At 42.8% G+C, this 16677-nt stretch overlaps 1 protein-coding gene across 1 annotated transcript in view; it reads right to left on the reverse strand.

Moving 5' to 3' along the window:
- ADARB2 (adenosine deaminase RNA specific B2 (inactive)) overlaps nt 1-16677 on the reverse strand; it is a 549803-nt gene that overhangs the window by 24215 nt on the left and 508911 nt on the right. The window contains exon 10 of the mRNA XM_075271617.1: nt 12957-13138. Within this exon, the coding sequence (XP_075127718.1) occupies nt 12957-13138 (182 nt within the window). The remainder of the gene's footprint in view (nt 1-12956; nt 13139-16677) is intronic.

Here is a 16677-nt window from a genome sequence, read left to right on the forward strand (position 1 = left end):
AAAACCTCAGCTGTGAGAAAGCCTTTTGGTTAACTATTTTTTGCCCTACAGCAAGAGGGAGCCTTCAAGCACAGGAGGGAGCTGGGCCTCATTAAGAGGCCTATAAAAGGTTGTCAAGACCTCAGTCCTGGGCAGTTTCTGGGGAAGAATGGAGAAGCCATGTTCTGTCTCAACACTCTGAAAACTGGTGACAGTCCAGCGTCTACAGCTGCCATTTCTTTGCCCTGTGTATTGACCATGTGGCTGACGCAAGCCACAGGTACAGTTAGGGTATTCTCTGTATAGTTAGTAGCTCAGACGAGCAGGATTTCTGTTATTTTTGGACTCAAGTTAAGGCTTATTTTGTTTTGCAAAAATAAACGTACAGGGTAAAATCCGTTTGCACCTGACTTTTTTTGAGTCTGTCTCTGACTGTCTGGGTCCACTGCTGCTACCACTAAGCCTATCCTCCCACAACAGGTAAAAGCCATCTTAATGTATCCCCAAAAATTCAGTGCTCAGAATTTTATTACATTTGAATATATTTTGGATAGAAAACCAAGATCCTCAAATGAGCTACCCACTAAGAATGTGTGGTCATATAATGGTAAAAGTAATAATCACATATTGTATAGTCGGAATGTATCTACTGTTTGGATGAGATGACCAGAAGGTTCTCTAGACTTTACTCTATGACAGCTATAAACAACTCGGTTCTTTCTCCATATACCGGGAGACATGATGGCCACAGGACACAGATTACATACAGAGGCAGAGAGATCAGGAATAGGATACGTAAATGTGAAGTGAATTAGCAGACACTCGGCACGCACGCAACATAAACAGAATAAAACAGATTAGGTAACATCTTCTCCCTGTAGACTCTGTCATGCCGCATTCATGCTGAATAAAATGACGAACGTTCCCCACAGATATGAAATCTCACATATGAACGAAAAGCGAAACACAAAAATATATTTATTAGCTAAACTTTTACTCCATGGAACAAAGGAAATGGCTGGAAATATTATTTCTTGAAATACAGTATATTGGATTGAAGCTTCTCCCACGGCTGTGATGATGACTGGATATAGTATGGAGACGTGGGTGGAATCAGAGGTGACTACGCGGCCAGCAATTACGCCACTCACATAATTCACTGCAAATTGCTTAAGTCTTAAAATAGGATTCTTACAGCATGTCCAATATGATTTAGAAATGAATATCTTTAGACTCTGGCCGTGGAAATTATCAAGCGTTCAACCATTTATTCCCAGGTCTTTATGGGTTCCATTAGCAGAGTTACATAGGGTCGAAAAAGACAAGTGTCCATCCACTTCCCATCCCGTCCCACCCTACACATACCTATCAACGGCTAGAGCAAAGACTAACTCTTAAGGAGCTGCCGGATGAAAGCTCATTGGATATTTTTTTTTATTGTATTGGTGTGTACCAGTATCACAGTGTCAATTGGGTGCCCTACAAAGAACATTCATCACCTTCAGAAGGGTTGGACATAGGTCTACCACCATCTAACATAAAAGAAACACCAACCAGACATTGAATCCACTCTTTAGTACTTAATCAGTGGCACCCTTTTCGTTCCTAAGGGGTTACCATTGACCATGGAAACACCACTCGCTTACTATTAGGGTGCATTCACACGATGTAACGTGCAGCGTGATGTGGCACGTATACGGCGTGTGAGAGTTTGCGCGCCGTAAAAGCTCCCATTGATTTCAATGGGAGCCTGGATCGTAAACGCTGCGTTATTTTGCGGCCGTGATTTTGCCATGGTATATGTTATGTCATATAATGTATGCCATATTATGATGTACCCATTATCACAAGCAAAATACTAAAGGAGCAACTTGAAACTCTTGGACCCCAATGTAAAATAGGAAATGGGGTCCCCACTTACCATGTGCTATCTATAATATTGGTGCATTCTTATGTTGTTGAGAGGTCTATGGGCTCCTTAAGGCTTTAGGGCCTGGTAGCAAATGTTATCTTTACACCTCTTATAGCTACATCCTTGACTGCCAGTAAGTATTGCCGCAACCCAATGGAGGAGACCAGAGGATGGGAGTAGTAGTGACACTGGCTGTGCCACTTGCAAGGCCGAGCACACTTCACATGCACCCAATGTGGTCTGAGACATTTCTATGACTAAGCTATCTGTTAGGCCACAACTGCATACTTGGTTCCCCATGGTTCCCAGATAGAAAGACACTAAGGGGTTAAATAGTAAGTTCTGGAACTGCTGAAAGGAACAGTGAGCCCAGCCCCAGAACGTGAGACCACTATTGGGGTAGAGTATGTATCTGCATTGGTCTGAGAAGTTTGGCTACTTTACATGAAGACAGAACTTCTAATCTCACTGCCAGCTCCTCCTTTTATTTATACACCTATGCAGGATGTTACTTGCTGCATGAGTCTGATCGGGTGTCAAAGGAGCATTATACTGAATGTACAGCAATGTGCAAAAGTTTTAGGCAGACGTGGACAAATACTGCAAAGTTTATTTTATTAAATTACAAGATTATGTCAAACAACAGAGAAATCGAAATGCCATCAATATTTGGAGTGACCTTTGCCCTTTACCTTCTATCAATCCTTCTCGGTATTTGCAGACAGTTATTGAAAGAACTCAGCAGGGAGGTTGTTCCAGCCATCTTAGAGAACCAAGCACAGGTCTTCTGTGGATGTAGGCTTGCTCCACTCCTTCTGTCTCTTCATGTAATCCCAGACAGACTGGATGATGTTGAGATCAGGGCTCTGTAGGCAGGGCCGGCTCCAGGTTTTTATGGGCCCTTGGGCGACAGAGCCTCGGTGGGCCCCCTTGTGGAGGAGGCGGGACACGCTGCAGGTGGACGAAGCAAATGACGTCACACAGGAGAGCGGCGTCACCTACGCTATACCTCCCAACTTTTGAAGAGTAGAAAGAGGGACAAAATGTGCAGCGTGCACTGCGCGCCATGGAAAATTTAGCTCCGCCCATTTTTATGTTGACTCCGCCAAATCTCATTCATTTTTCATGTGCCCCCACACAGTATAATCCTCCTACAGTCACCCGCAAATTATATGCCCCCCCTCCATCTCTCCCCCAGTTTCATATACACCCTTCCTCTGCCCCCAGTTTCATGTCCCCCCTCCATCTCTGTCCCCAGTGTCACACCGTTCTCCCCCCCCTTCATCTGCCCCAGTGTCATGCCGTTCCCCCCCCTTTAATCTGCCCCAGTGTCATGCCGTTCTCCCCCCCTTCATCTGCCCCAGTGTCATGCCGTTCCCCCCCCTTTAATCTGCCCCAGTGTCATGCCGTCCCCCCCCTTCATCTTCTCCAGTGTCATGCCATTCTCCCGCCCCCTTCATATGTCCCCAGTTTCATGGGCCCCCTTCATTCTATTCCACCTTAATGTTTAACAAAAAAACAAACACACTCACCTTCCATCGCTCCCCCGCCGCTCTCTCTGCTCTCACTCCACTCACATAGTTGTAGGCCCAATGTGACATCATCACATCGCGCCTACAAATGCAGAGGCCGGACCGCAGTGTTAAAGCAGGAGCTGATCTGTGACAGCTCCTGCTTTAACCACCTATGTATTCAGCTCATCGGCGTCCAACGGATGCCGATGAGCTGAAATCGGGACAGGCAAGTGCTGGGGCGGGCAAGTGCCGGGGGGGTCCCCAGAGGCTCTGTGGGCACCGGCACTTGCCCGACTATGCCTTGTGCTGACGCCGACCCTGTCTGTAGGGGGCCATATCATCACTTCCAGGACTCCTCCTCCAAAGTGCAAAGGTCACACCAAATATAGATTGGATTTTGATTTCAATTTTATTAATTTAATTTGGGAGGAATATGCAAATCTTTCTCCCAAGATGTAAATAGAGAGACAGTGTCTCTGTTATGCTGCCCTCTATAGGAAGCACCCTGAGTCGGGCATGATGTTCAAGGTGCTTCCTATAGAGGGCAGCATAACAGAGGCACTGTCTCCCTATTTACATCTTGGGAGACAGATTTGCATATTCCTCCCATGATCCCTTGCAGTGGAGCGACTATGGCTGTATAAGTCTCCACACCTAATAGGTGGTCTCTCCTTAAGGAGTGACATTATCCCCATAATTTAATTTGTAAATTGTGACTTGACAATAATAACACTTCTATTTTTGAAAGCATTCTTACGTTCTTGCATTCCTGCCTAACACTTTTGCACAGTACTGTAAGTTCCTCTAAGCACTCCTTTTTTGAGCAATTCTTGGGATAGAGAAATAAAACAAAAAAGCCAAGATTGATTTACTGGTTTCATCACTTTTCCTTTTACAATTTATTCCATGGAAACCCCTATGAGTCCACTTGTACAGAATCCTAATATAGATACAGTACATTCATAGAAAAAAATAAATGTGATTTGATGGATCCTGAACAAGTCTGGTTGTCGTAAGTGACACATATTTGGCTGGAATTTTAGGCTGTCTGTCTATAATAACATCTTGCTATTTATTTCAGCATATCAGTGTTGAAATTATTTCAGCATTTGCCTGCTCTTGGCTTCCTCAATGTGCAATGTGTAATCTGCTAAATGGCCCGTCTAATAGGAGCTTCACATCACAATAGACATTAGATGTAAATAAAGGGATCTGTTGCTGTCCATGGATCCATTGTCTATTTAACCTGAATCTTATAAAAATCAGTGAGTCTCTGCATGTATGGCATTAAAGTATTAAAGTAGTATCAATACATGCATTATATTGAGTAAGTGTGTCACCCATTCAGGATATTATTTATATGGTCACTAACATTCCAGACATACCCTAACAACAGTGGCAAACGTGCTGCTTTGTATTTTAAGCTAAGTCACCCACGTGTCCTTTGTAATGTAAAATATTACGAAGTGGAAAGTGAACGGAGATTGTCGGAATGTGCCCTGAGTCGTCAGACCCCCGAAACTGGGAGATACTAGAGAGCGACGAGTGCTGGCCAGAGAAACCGCACCCAACCGATGGCTCACATACACCAGGAGTATCACCAGGCGTCCAGGAGTATTGTGTCACTCAATCCCATCCGTAAGGAAGCGTCTGCTGGGTCTACCAACTATTGGATAGGAAGAAATGTTCTTCTATTCTACCTGTATCTTATGCTAGGAGAGGGACTCCTATCATTCTAGTTATGTATGATGCTGGGAGTACCTGCCTTCTTCTAGGGGGAATAACCCTGTAACACCGCACTACACAGAACAGCGGCAGATCCAGGGCCGGGCAACCAGCGTGGCGCGGCGCGGCCCGCACCTAACAAAACGGTCCCGGTTGGTGGGAGGTATGTCCTGATTTCAACTCATCGGCGTCCGTAGGACGCCGATGAGCTGAATATATAGCCTCTTAAAGCAGGAGCTGTTACAGCTGAGCACCTGCTTTAACGCTGCAATCCAACATTTGTAGCCGCGATATGATGACGTCACATCGCGCCTACAACTATGTGTATGAGTGAGACTGCGGCGAGAGCGACGAGGGAGCGTTGGAAGGTGAGTGTAAGTGTTTTTTTTTTTTGTGTTAAACATTAAGGTGGAATATAATGTAGGGGGCCCATGAAACTGGGGGCAGATGAAGGGGGAGAGAACAGCATGACACTGGGGCAGATGAAAGGGGGGAGAACGGCATGACACTGGGGCAGATGAAAGGGGGGAGAACGGCATGACACTGGGGCAGAGTTGGGGGGACATGAAACAGGGGGGACATGAAACTGGGGACAGAGATGGAGGGGGGACATGAAACTAGGGGCAGATGAAGGGTGTATATGAAACTGGGGGAGAGATGGAGGGGGAATATAATTTATGGGTGACTGTAGGAGGATTATACTGTGTGGGAGCACATGAAAAATGAATGAGAATGGCAGTGTCAACATAAAAGTGGGCAGAGCCAATTTTGCCTCGGCGCGCCACACATTTTACCCCTCTTTCTAATCTTCCGCCCCCAGACTTCCCAGTAAGTAGGGCCCCACCAAAGTCAATTGCCCAGGGCCCCTCAAAGCCTGGATTCACCACTGACACAGAGCACCACACAGTCGCACACAAAGACCCCACAACGCCACAATTTGGAGCCGCAGGGTCTCTATAGGCTACTGTTACAGATATTTATGTGCCAGAAATCCGTCTCATACATCTGAATGGGCTGTTTCTGTAGCTTGGGCCTAAGATATTTACAAACCTATTCAGATGTAAAATTTCTGCCACCTAAATCTATCACATGTGAACATACCCTAACAATAGTGGCAAGCGTGCTGCTTTGTATTTTAAGCTAAGTCACCCACGTGTCCTTTGTAATGTAAAATATGAGAATTGTAGGATTCTCTTCCAAATATAATGATTTGTAGGTGGATAATGTCACTGTATAGGAAATAGAATAATCTGTGAAATCCAACGGAAAAATCTATATCTCAGTAATTTATCTGGATTGATGCGAATGTCACTATACTTTCTTCACATTCGTTGAGATAAGCGCCAGGGGGTTAATTGGCTTAAACAGAGTAAAGATGCCGTAATTGTGGCCATAATGGCTCGAGAAGGCGGCTATAAATACTTCTAATCTCTTAGGACAAGAATACTTACCTCTAAAGATAACTTGTACATCGTGTACGATAACAGTGGCGATGAGGCATGCACGGTGCTCACCCAAAGTGGTCAATTTATAGAAATTACCTATTATGTTTCATCATATATATTTTACATATAGCCTAGAAATCATCTGAAATTTTTTTATAAAAAAACATTTCACACAGTGAAAGGCAAGACAGGAGTAGTTATCTGAATAAAAAAATGCCTTACCATCTGAATCTGAGCTGAATATATTTCATGATCAGTGACCCATCCCCAGCAACCAGGGCAGATACCATATAATTTGTTCTCAACTTAAAGAGGACCTTCTACCACCTCAGACAAGTCCAACGTACATCATTTAATAGCTGCTGCTTTACTGATTTTGGCACAGTTGGAAATTTCTCTCTAGCCCCCACCATTCCTGAGCAACCAATGCTGTTAGTCTACTATTTAGCCTCTGTACTGTCAGGAGGGAGGTGTCAGGCAGGAGCAGACAAGGGGTGTGATTCTGAGCTCTGACACTGGCTGCCTCTGATTGGAGCTCTGAATCACGCCCCCCCCCCCCCCCCCCCGCCGCCTGACACTGCCCTTCTAACCTTACAGAGCTTAAATAGCAAATTAGAAACCAAAACTACCTGTACTTGTTGCTCCGCAATGGTGGGGGCTAGAGAAAAAGTTCCAACTGTGTTGGAATCAGTAGAGCGGTGCCTATTTACATTGGTGTAGGTCAGTGATTTTCAACCTTTTTTGAGCCGCGGCACACTTTTTACACTTAAAAAATCCCGGGGCACACCACCAACCAAAATGGCACAAAATGACACTAAAACAGTACATATTATACATATAGTTAATAATATAGATTCTAAATGGTTGATTCTTTGGTTGAAATAAACTGCCGCAAAATCTGCAACAAAAACGCTGCGTTTATGCAACGTGGGGCCTCAGCCTTACGCCTTCTGCATACAAGTGGCACGCATGTGGTTTTCACTGATATAAACATTAAAAATTAATTGACAGGGCCACAAATGCAGACAGATATAGGGTATGTATAGGACAGATATAGGGTAGGTATAGGACAGATATAGGGTATATATAGGACAGATATAGGGTAGGTATAGGACAGATATAGGACCTGCTCTATAATTTTCAGCTCTTCAATTTGGCCCAGATACACAGCCACAAAAAGAATGGCTGTATATATGGGTCCTTAGAAATGTATAGGTCTGTACTCTTATCCACAGTTGTGTATAAAAAGTCTGGTCATGTATACTACAGGTTACAACTCAATGTGCCTCATATTAATAGCAGTGAACCCCATCCTGTCCCTCACATTAACCCCCTGTGTGCTTTACATAAGGGATACTGATATGTGAGACATATGGAGGTGATAATTAAGTAAATATCTTCATTATATAGTACCCCCATATGTCACACATGTTATTAACTCTTATGTGAGCCACACAGGAGTTAATATGAGGGACATGATGGGGTTAATTGCTATTAATGTGAGGCACATGGAGTTACTAAAACTAAAGTAATAACCCCAAATGCCTGACATTAATGAGAATAGTTACTAACCTGGTGTTTTCTTTTACTTTCACTTTGTTCAGCTTCCTCTCCTCCTCTCCTATTCAGGGCTGCAGACGGCAGGAGCTTCTCCTCACGTGTAGCAGCAGGTCCAAGGAGCCCTTATCCTGTGCAGTGAGAGGCTCACCTCTGATTGGTGGGCAGGGAGAGAAGGGGGCGTGTCCTACACCTCAGCTCTAGCTAGCAGAGCAGTGAAGGGACGCTCCGTCTACATTTACACGGGGACTGGCTGCTGTGCCAGCAAAATAGGTCTCCCGTGCCAATCTTGGCATGCGTCTGGGGAACTTTCCCCGCGGCACACCCGACCATGTGTCACGGCACACTAGTGTGCCGCGGCACACTGGTTGAAAATCACTGGTGTAGGTGGTGAAAGGTCCTCTTTAATGGGTATTAGCTTAGATCTCAAATATAAAGTAAAAACTACTGTAATTAAAAAAGAATGCAGATATTAAAGGGATTTTAGCCCCAAATGGATGACCAATCCATAGGAAGATCAGCAGGGGTCCGACACTCAGGACCCATGGTTCAGTTTTTGAAGTGGCAGCACCACTATCTGAGTGCTACATGCGCTGCACAGTATGACATCACATTCATCGGTAACATGGCCTATTTGCTCAGTCTCATTCAAATAAATGGGCTGAGCTGTGATACCAAGCACAGTTACTATACAAATTTATTGCACTCTGCTTTGTTTTACTTACATATTGATGGTCTGTCCTTAGGATACGCCATCAAAGTGTGATTGGTGAAGTTCCCAGAAAAACCCTTTAGGCCCAGGGGAACATGGCACAATTTTTGTGATTCTTTCAGCATCCACCGGGTGTAGACTATACTTTACAAGCCTTATACATCTCTATGGCAGCCCTGTTATACATTTCTCAGCAATGGCCCCCCACTGAATAGCCTATTCTTCAAAGCCTATTCAGATACATCTCTTAAGGCTGGGCCTACATGAAGACTGTCTGTAGTGAGACTTGTCAGTTTTGGTTTCAAGTGACAGCTTGAGCTGATAGTAATGCAATGACTTGTGCGCAATTCAAAGTATTCCTCTGGTCTGAAGTCACACTATAAAAGTCTCATTCGGAGGAACCGAATCTCTCATTACTATATTTTTGAAACGGCATTTTCAGCATCTATGGAGGTCTTTGGTCTCTCTCGGATCTATTGAATTTATGATGCTTATGGCTAAATTTGCAAACATTTTAAACATGTAAAATATTCCTTAAATCACAATATTATGTTAGGGGGAATATCGTCACTCCATAGGGAGAGACCACCATATACTGTAGGTGTGTGGAGTCTTATTAAGCCATTAGCTCTCCACTGTGCAAGGGATCATGGGAAGAATATGCAAATCTGTCTTCCATGATGTAATTAGGAAGACAGAGCCTCAGTGTGTGCACACCAATAGAGGGCGCTAGCTGAGGATGTGCAAGTCTGTCTTCCATGATGTAATTAGGAAGACAGAACCTCAGCCATGCATCCCTATAGGGGGCGCTCCCTTTAACATCATGCCTGACCTTCCAGGGGCCTTGTGTTCGCAATGATGCTGGGATTTTACCAGGTTCAGTATCTCAACCGAGGAAGGCCGTTTCGATGTGTTTGCATCTCTTCAGCCCGGTGTAGAGAGTACTGACCTGGCAGAGGTGAGAGGCTATAAACAGGGTCGGGGGGATATCGTCACTCCATAGGGAGAGACCACCATATAGGTGTGTGGAGTCTTAGTAAGCCATTAGCTCTCCACTGTGCAAGGGATCATGGGAAGAATATGCAAATCTGTCTTCCATGATGTAATGGAAGACAGACTTGCACATCCTCAGCTAGCGCCCTCTATTGGTGTGCACACACTGAGGCTCTGTCTTCCTAATTACATCATGGAAGACAAATTTGCATATTCTTCCAATATTATGTTAAACATATTTCCTAAGAATTTCTTGTGTTGCTTTTTTTAATTTTCCATCACTGTAATGAAAACAATCTAAAAAAAGCTTGTAACTCCCACTCTAATCCGAGACTTCCAGTTTCCTATAGAAGGACCATGGGCCATGGACATAATAGGTCTGGAGAAAACCCTATTCACTTGTATAGGAGAGTATTCTACGACCCAGGCAGAGGTCATTGTACAGAGGGAGGAGGAATAGATAAGATGTGAAATCTCCTCTTTTGACCGGTGGAGGATTCTGTGCCTTATCTACATATACATGATAGATGTGATCATCGGTGTGACATAAGTGAGGTGACTGATGAAAGAAATCTCTTTCAGAAAACCGCCCGAACAGACTACTGAATGCATTTACAAGCGGTGTGCAGTGAAAGCACAGGACCCCATAGACTATAATGGGGTCCGTGTGCTTGCCGCGATATCTCTGCATGAGTCATGCGGACAGAAAAGTAGAATGTGAAGTACTTTCCTGTCCACATGTTTACTGCGGAGATCTGGCGGTAAGCACACGGACCCCATTATAGTCTATGGGGTCTGTGTGCTTTCACTGCACACTTCTTGCAAATGTGTACAGTAGTCCATTTGGGTGGGGTTCCCATGCGGACTCCCGCAAATGGATTACCAACGCAGATGTGAACAAGGCCTTACAGGGACTGTAATATGTTGCGGTTTTGGCCCAGGCCTTTCATGGATCACTCCTAGACTATGGGATTAGTGAAAAACAGGTGCCACGTAGATGCAAATATGCCATGAAAAAAGGACTGTTGCATATGTTTGAGAGTTGGACACGGTCATGTAAATAAAACTTGTGTTGGAAAAATGTGTAACCTTTTGGTATACAAAAATTAAATTTCTAATACATTTCAGAACATTTTATTTGATTCGTTTTATTGAAATATTATGGGCAAAACCACAAAAATTCTGATCACTGAATTACTGTAGAAGTTGGTGGATCTTGCACCTTTGCACATCTAATGTTGCACATGCAAACCAGCAAATATTTGAGGTGTATTCCCATGAATAGAACCAGGTTTAAATTTGGAGACAATTAAAAGTTAAACATTTTTGCAAATATAAATAAATTAAAAAATGTGCAGAATTTTAAAGATTGTCCCTAAGCATCTTAATGGTGACAGTCTTTACTAAGACCAGATAGTTATATGTAGAATGTTTTCTAGTTGGTTTGTAGATTTCTCAGTTCTATTTAATGTTCGATTATGAGCAGTGGCGTAACTAGGAATGGCGGGGCCCTGTGGCGAACTTTTGACATGGCCCCCCCCCCAACCAACACCGAAGACCTCGACCGACCCCCTCCTCTGCACCCTATTATGTCCCTTAGTAAGCCCTGCACACAGTATTATGTCCATTAGTGGCCCCTGCACACAGTATTATGCCCCATAGTGGTCCCTGCACACAGTATTATGTCCATTAGTGGCCCCTGCACACAGTATTGTCCCCCATAGTGGCCCCTGCACACAGTGTTATCCCCCATAGTGGTCCCTGCACACAGTATTATGTCCATTAGTGGCCCCTGCACACAGTATTGTCCCCCATAGTGGCCCCTGCACACAGTATTATCCCCCATAGTGGCCCCTGCACACAGTATTATGTCCCACTGTGGACATCCATAATGGCACCGGGCCCCCTAATGGCCCGGGCCCTGTGACAGCCGCCTCCACTGCCTCTATGGTAGTTACGCCCCTGATTATGAGGGTAGCCATCTTACCTGAGCTACGGTTAATGCATACGCTTTACAGCAGCCTCATGGACCATAGACACAATAGTCTAGAGATATTCATTGGGACGGAGTTACATGGCATACAAGTCAAAAAGACTTTCTTTGTGTAAATCGTGTTTCGTGCAAAAAATTGCACTATATTTATTATCATTTCCGTTTGGTGTAAATGATTCTTAAAATTTTCGTCAGTTGAATCGTATATTTCAGTGAAGGTGCATGTATGCAGAAGGTGCTCCTGATTTATTAGGAGACATGTGCCTTGTCAAAAATGAGGTGCACTCGCCACCATTGCAGGAGATATGAAATCTCGTAAATCTTCATAAATCTCCCCTATTGATTTCTATTTCTAAACATGGTCTGTGACATTGTGTGGGGATGGGGAGTAGATACGCTGTGACCATCACCTATTATGAATGGCGGATTCTATAGTAGAGGTACTATCTTTCATTGTAATCCTGATAGTGAAGATAATACAATTATCTTCATTTGCACATACAACTGAAAGCAGCAATCCGCTCACTATCAGGGAATCGGATTCTCCATTAGTGAGCGATCCAGGTGACAGCGCATGGGCCAAATGTGGCGGGCCGGATAAATGTCCTCGGCGGGCCGCATGTGGCCTGTGGGCCGTAGTTTGAGGACTCCTGGTGTACACAATACGGAGAAGCCAATGTCTAGGCTTGGTGGCCAGTGTGAAAACTATAGGCTCATACAAATTTTTGTAATATGGATAGAACCATGAAAAATTAAATTAAACCATCAAAGATTATAAAAAGGTAATTTTGTAACGGCACGTACGCTTTAAAGGTCCATAATATAAACCGCCATATGAATCTACTACATGTTATAGAAAGTGTACTGCTTGTACGTCATAGATTCTCTACATTAATTGAAAATACATGCTTGAAAAGAAGTACATATATCCAATTGAAAAGACATTAACCTACAAGGAATGGAAGTCACGGCGAGCGGGGTCTTCAGTAAATAATACATAATGAAGGAAAGGCTTGTAGCTGCTTGACCTTGATTAACCTTCATGCAGGCTTCTTGCACAATTACTACAGTTTAGGAGAACTGAAGGGAACAATGTCATTTGTCTACAAGAAAGGTATTTGCTTACCGCTAAGGAGAGGATGATTATGCCGATAAGGAGCTGGCAATTTACCAATCTCTTCTATTCTGTGGCTCATTACCCTGGACAGGTGGCCTGTATGGTGTAGGCTGCCGACGATAATGCTGTGCACGTAAATAGGCTCGATGAAGTGACTAAGAAGGGCACCCTGTAACCCCAGGATATTCCATCTGGACAAAGAAATGGAAATTACACTGGTCAGAAAATACAGAATCAGATGTTTATGAACTGCAGTTACAGTAAAAGAACACTAGTTATCTGCTGACACAACCAGAAACATGGAGGACGCGCTATGGAGCGAGAAATTCCAAGACTCATGAATAAGTCGGTTCAGAACCAGATGGAGATAAGAAGTTTTCTGACTCATGTTCACCAATATATAATCTTTGAACTAAACCATCAAACTCAGCCAAAGATTGGTCATACATGGTAAATAGTGGTCAAACCAATGCTTATTCCACCATTGGAACATCTACATGATTTGACCCCCAACATCTGTTGCTGAAGAAAGTTGGGTTACCACTATACACGTTATATAGTCAACTTGTTTTGTCGAAATCAGTGGGATTGGATGACCTTAATCCAATGTATCTATAGACTTGTTTTTGTTTTTAAAAATAAAATTACAATCTGTCCATTTTTACTGTATGTTGATTTTTTCTATCATTGCATATACATGTATTAGAATAATGCACAAGTGAAGTTGCCCAGAGCTGGAGCGCTGAAGCCCAGTATTGTGTTGGAGTCTGAGTCTACTGGTATTCTGAACCTAATTGATGGGAAAAAATTTGATAAATACCATAGATTTGTGGCATAATTGTGATAGGCCACAAGAGTAGGTTCTTGGCACAGCCTCATGTGGATGTGTAATAATTATAAAGCGTCCGTCAGAAGACATGGCGTAATGTAGAAATTATATTTATCTGATTAAGAAAATAATAATAATAATAATAATAATAATAATAATAGCAGCTCTACTACTGATTATTGCCATTGTTATTACTGTCTGCATATCAGGGGCAGAATTTCTTTTCAAAAAGCAGAGTAAATCCTGACAGGACTCCTAGAAGAGACAGCGAGAGTCCTGATTATTCCACTCACATACAGTGAGTGACAGCTAGGGTTGAGCCGATCTTGAGATTTCAGGATCTATTTTAAAATCCGATTTCCTATCATTTTCCAGCTGATCTCGATTGCGATCGTGAAATTTGCTTGATCCGATCTTTTCCGATCCCGATCGCTCAACCCTACTCAATGCTTCTCTATGGGAAAAGTCACTTTCAGTGTTGAGCCGATCTTGAGATTTCAAAATCCGATTTCCGATCATTTTCCAGCCGATCCTGATCGTGAAATTTGCTCGATCGCCGATCAGTATCTGATCTTTCCCGATTCTGTTCACTCAACTATATTGATAGCTTTTACTGTATCAGTGTGTTTACACTGAAGGCTGTCAGCTGTCAATCACTGTGTGTGGGCGGGCTAATCAGGACTCTCACTGTCTCATCTAGGAGTCCGGTCAGGATTTACTCTGCTTTTTCCTGCTACAAATCATATACATCTATAAATCAGAGTTCATGGTATTATGTTCTCATAGGGCAACAGACAACAAAACTAACTTGCTGTATGTGTTCTATTGGTAAAACCTAGAGATTGTCATTCATAAAAATTGTTTCTAACAAAATGTATCCATAGTAACCAAGTAGATCACCTTTATTGTTAACCATAATACAAAAAAAAAAAAAAAGACGCTACCTAGGGAAACACTTTTGACAGAATATTACTAGAATGTATCATGACCATGTATAGGGAATAAAATTCCCCCTTCTTGCTGTACTCATTGTAGTTCTAGACTGAGGCATGAACAGTGCAGGCAGCACGGTGGCTAAGTGGTTAGCACTGCAGCCTTGCAGCGCTGGAGTCCAGGGTTCAAATCCCGCCAAGGACAACATCTGCAAGAAATTTGTATGTTCTCCTTGTGTTTGCGTGGGTTTCCTCCCACACTCCAAAGACATACTAACAGGGAATGTAAATTGTGAGCCCTATACGGGACAGTGACTGTCAATGTCGCTGTGGAATATGATGGCGCTATACAAGTAAGAATAATAAATAATAATAAAATACAGGAATACAGCTATAAGTAGTGCAGTGGTAGCAGTAACATCCGATCCTGGTGCGAAGAATGGTCTGAAATACTTCTTTTCCAAGAAGACCACTATTATGAATGACATATGATAGTTGGAGGGTTCCTGTAACAGATTTTGTTTTGAGGTGCAGAAACTAATAAAAGGGGTTTTCCCATGAACATAACCAAATTTTAAATTGTTGACAATAAAAAGTTAAATATTTTTGAAAAAAATAAAATATAATGTCCCCATATTTAGCCCCCACATAATGCCTCCTTTCTCCCCCACCATTCAATCAATATATTGCATGCAATTTTTTTTTTTAAGTTATCCTCACCTAACTCACCAAAACCTGAATGGTGGGGTACGGAGCTCCATGATCCTCCATTGTAATTGAAATTGCTACCTGTTTCGTGGTACAGTGCCCAAAATGTTGGACTGTACCACTCAATTCGGGTCAGCTAAAGCGGTTCAATGCTCCACCATTGTAGTTGAAATTGCTACCTGCTTCCAGACATAGTGACCAAAGTATGGAACTGTCCCACTCAATCTGGGTCAGCTAAGGGGGCTCCATGTTCCACCATTGTAGTTGAAATTGTTACCTGCTTTCCGACCTAGTGCCCAAAGTGTGGGACTGTTACGCTCAATCTGGGTCAGCAGAGGGGGCCCACACTACCATAGGGTCTGGTGCAGATGTACCATTTGCCCTTTAAAGTGTCCCTGGTCATGTTCTTGGAAAGACCTTTGTCAACACGATATAAAATCCAAGGCACGCATACACATTGTATACGCCTCTGGCCACTGCTAATGACCCCAATCATCCATAGATGAGGACTGTCCCCTAGGCTGGAAAGGTCATCTGTTATTATAGCTTTTAGCCATTTCTTGCCTTTCCTACGTCGCCAAGAATTTATTTCGAGACAAACACGAGCCCTTTTTTTTTTTTTTTTTTAATAAAATGGCCATTTTGCAGCTAATTTCTAACATCGCCGTCCTGTTCATTAATTAGCATTTCTCGATCGTTAGGGCAATTATTGTTCTGCCTCTATGCAATGAATCTCTTTTCATGATTAATCAGGAGTCATTATATTTTCCCTTTCCCAAAGCAGTCAATTACCACGGAATCCTTCCCATTAATTACCAAATGTTTAAACAGGCGCCTTGTACCTGAGGAGCAATCTGCTTAAGGAACCTGTGACACAAAGCATTCTGCAAAAAAATAAAAATAAAATAAAAAAAAAATTGGGGTCCCTTTAAATTTTATTCCAAAAACACAAGCAATTTAGCTTGCTATATTAATTTGCCTCAGAAGCAGAGCTGTGAATTAGAAACATCTTTTAATCTCATGCTAGAAAAGGCAGCCATCTGGCTGCGGAGAATTTTTAGAGAATCTTCTTCTCTCACTCTGCAAATACAGGTCATTAAAGTAATGTGTTCATCTACATAAAACTCAAATGGAATATAAAAGGTAATATTTATATACAAACAATTTAGTCCCACAATTTAAACAGTCATTGATTTTATGAAACATTTACTTTAGACTATCAGATTTGCATATCTCTGTTCGGCAATTCCTCCAAGTAATG

The sequence above is a fragment of the Leptodactylus fuscus genome, chromosome 4, assembly GCF_031893055.1.
Source record: "Leptodactylus fuscus isolate aLepFus1 chromosome 4, aLepFus1.hap2, whole genome shotgun sequence".
NCBI lineage: Eukaryota > Metazoa > Chordata > Amphibia > Anura > Leptodactylidae > Leptodactylus > Leptodactylus fuscus.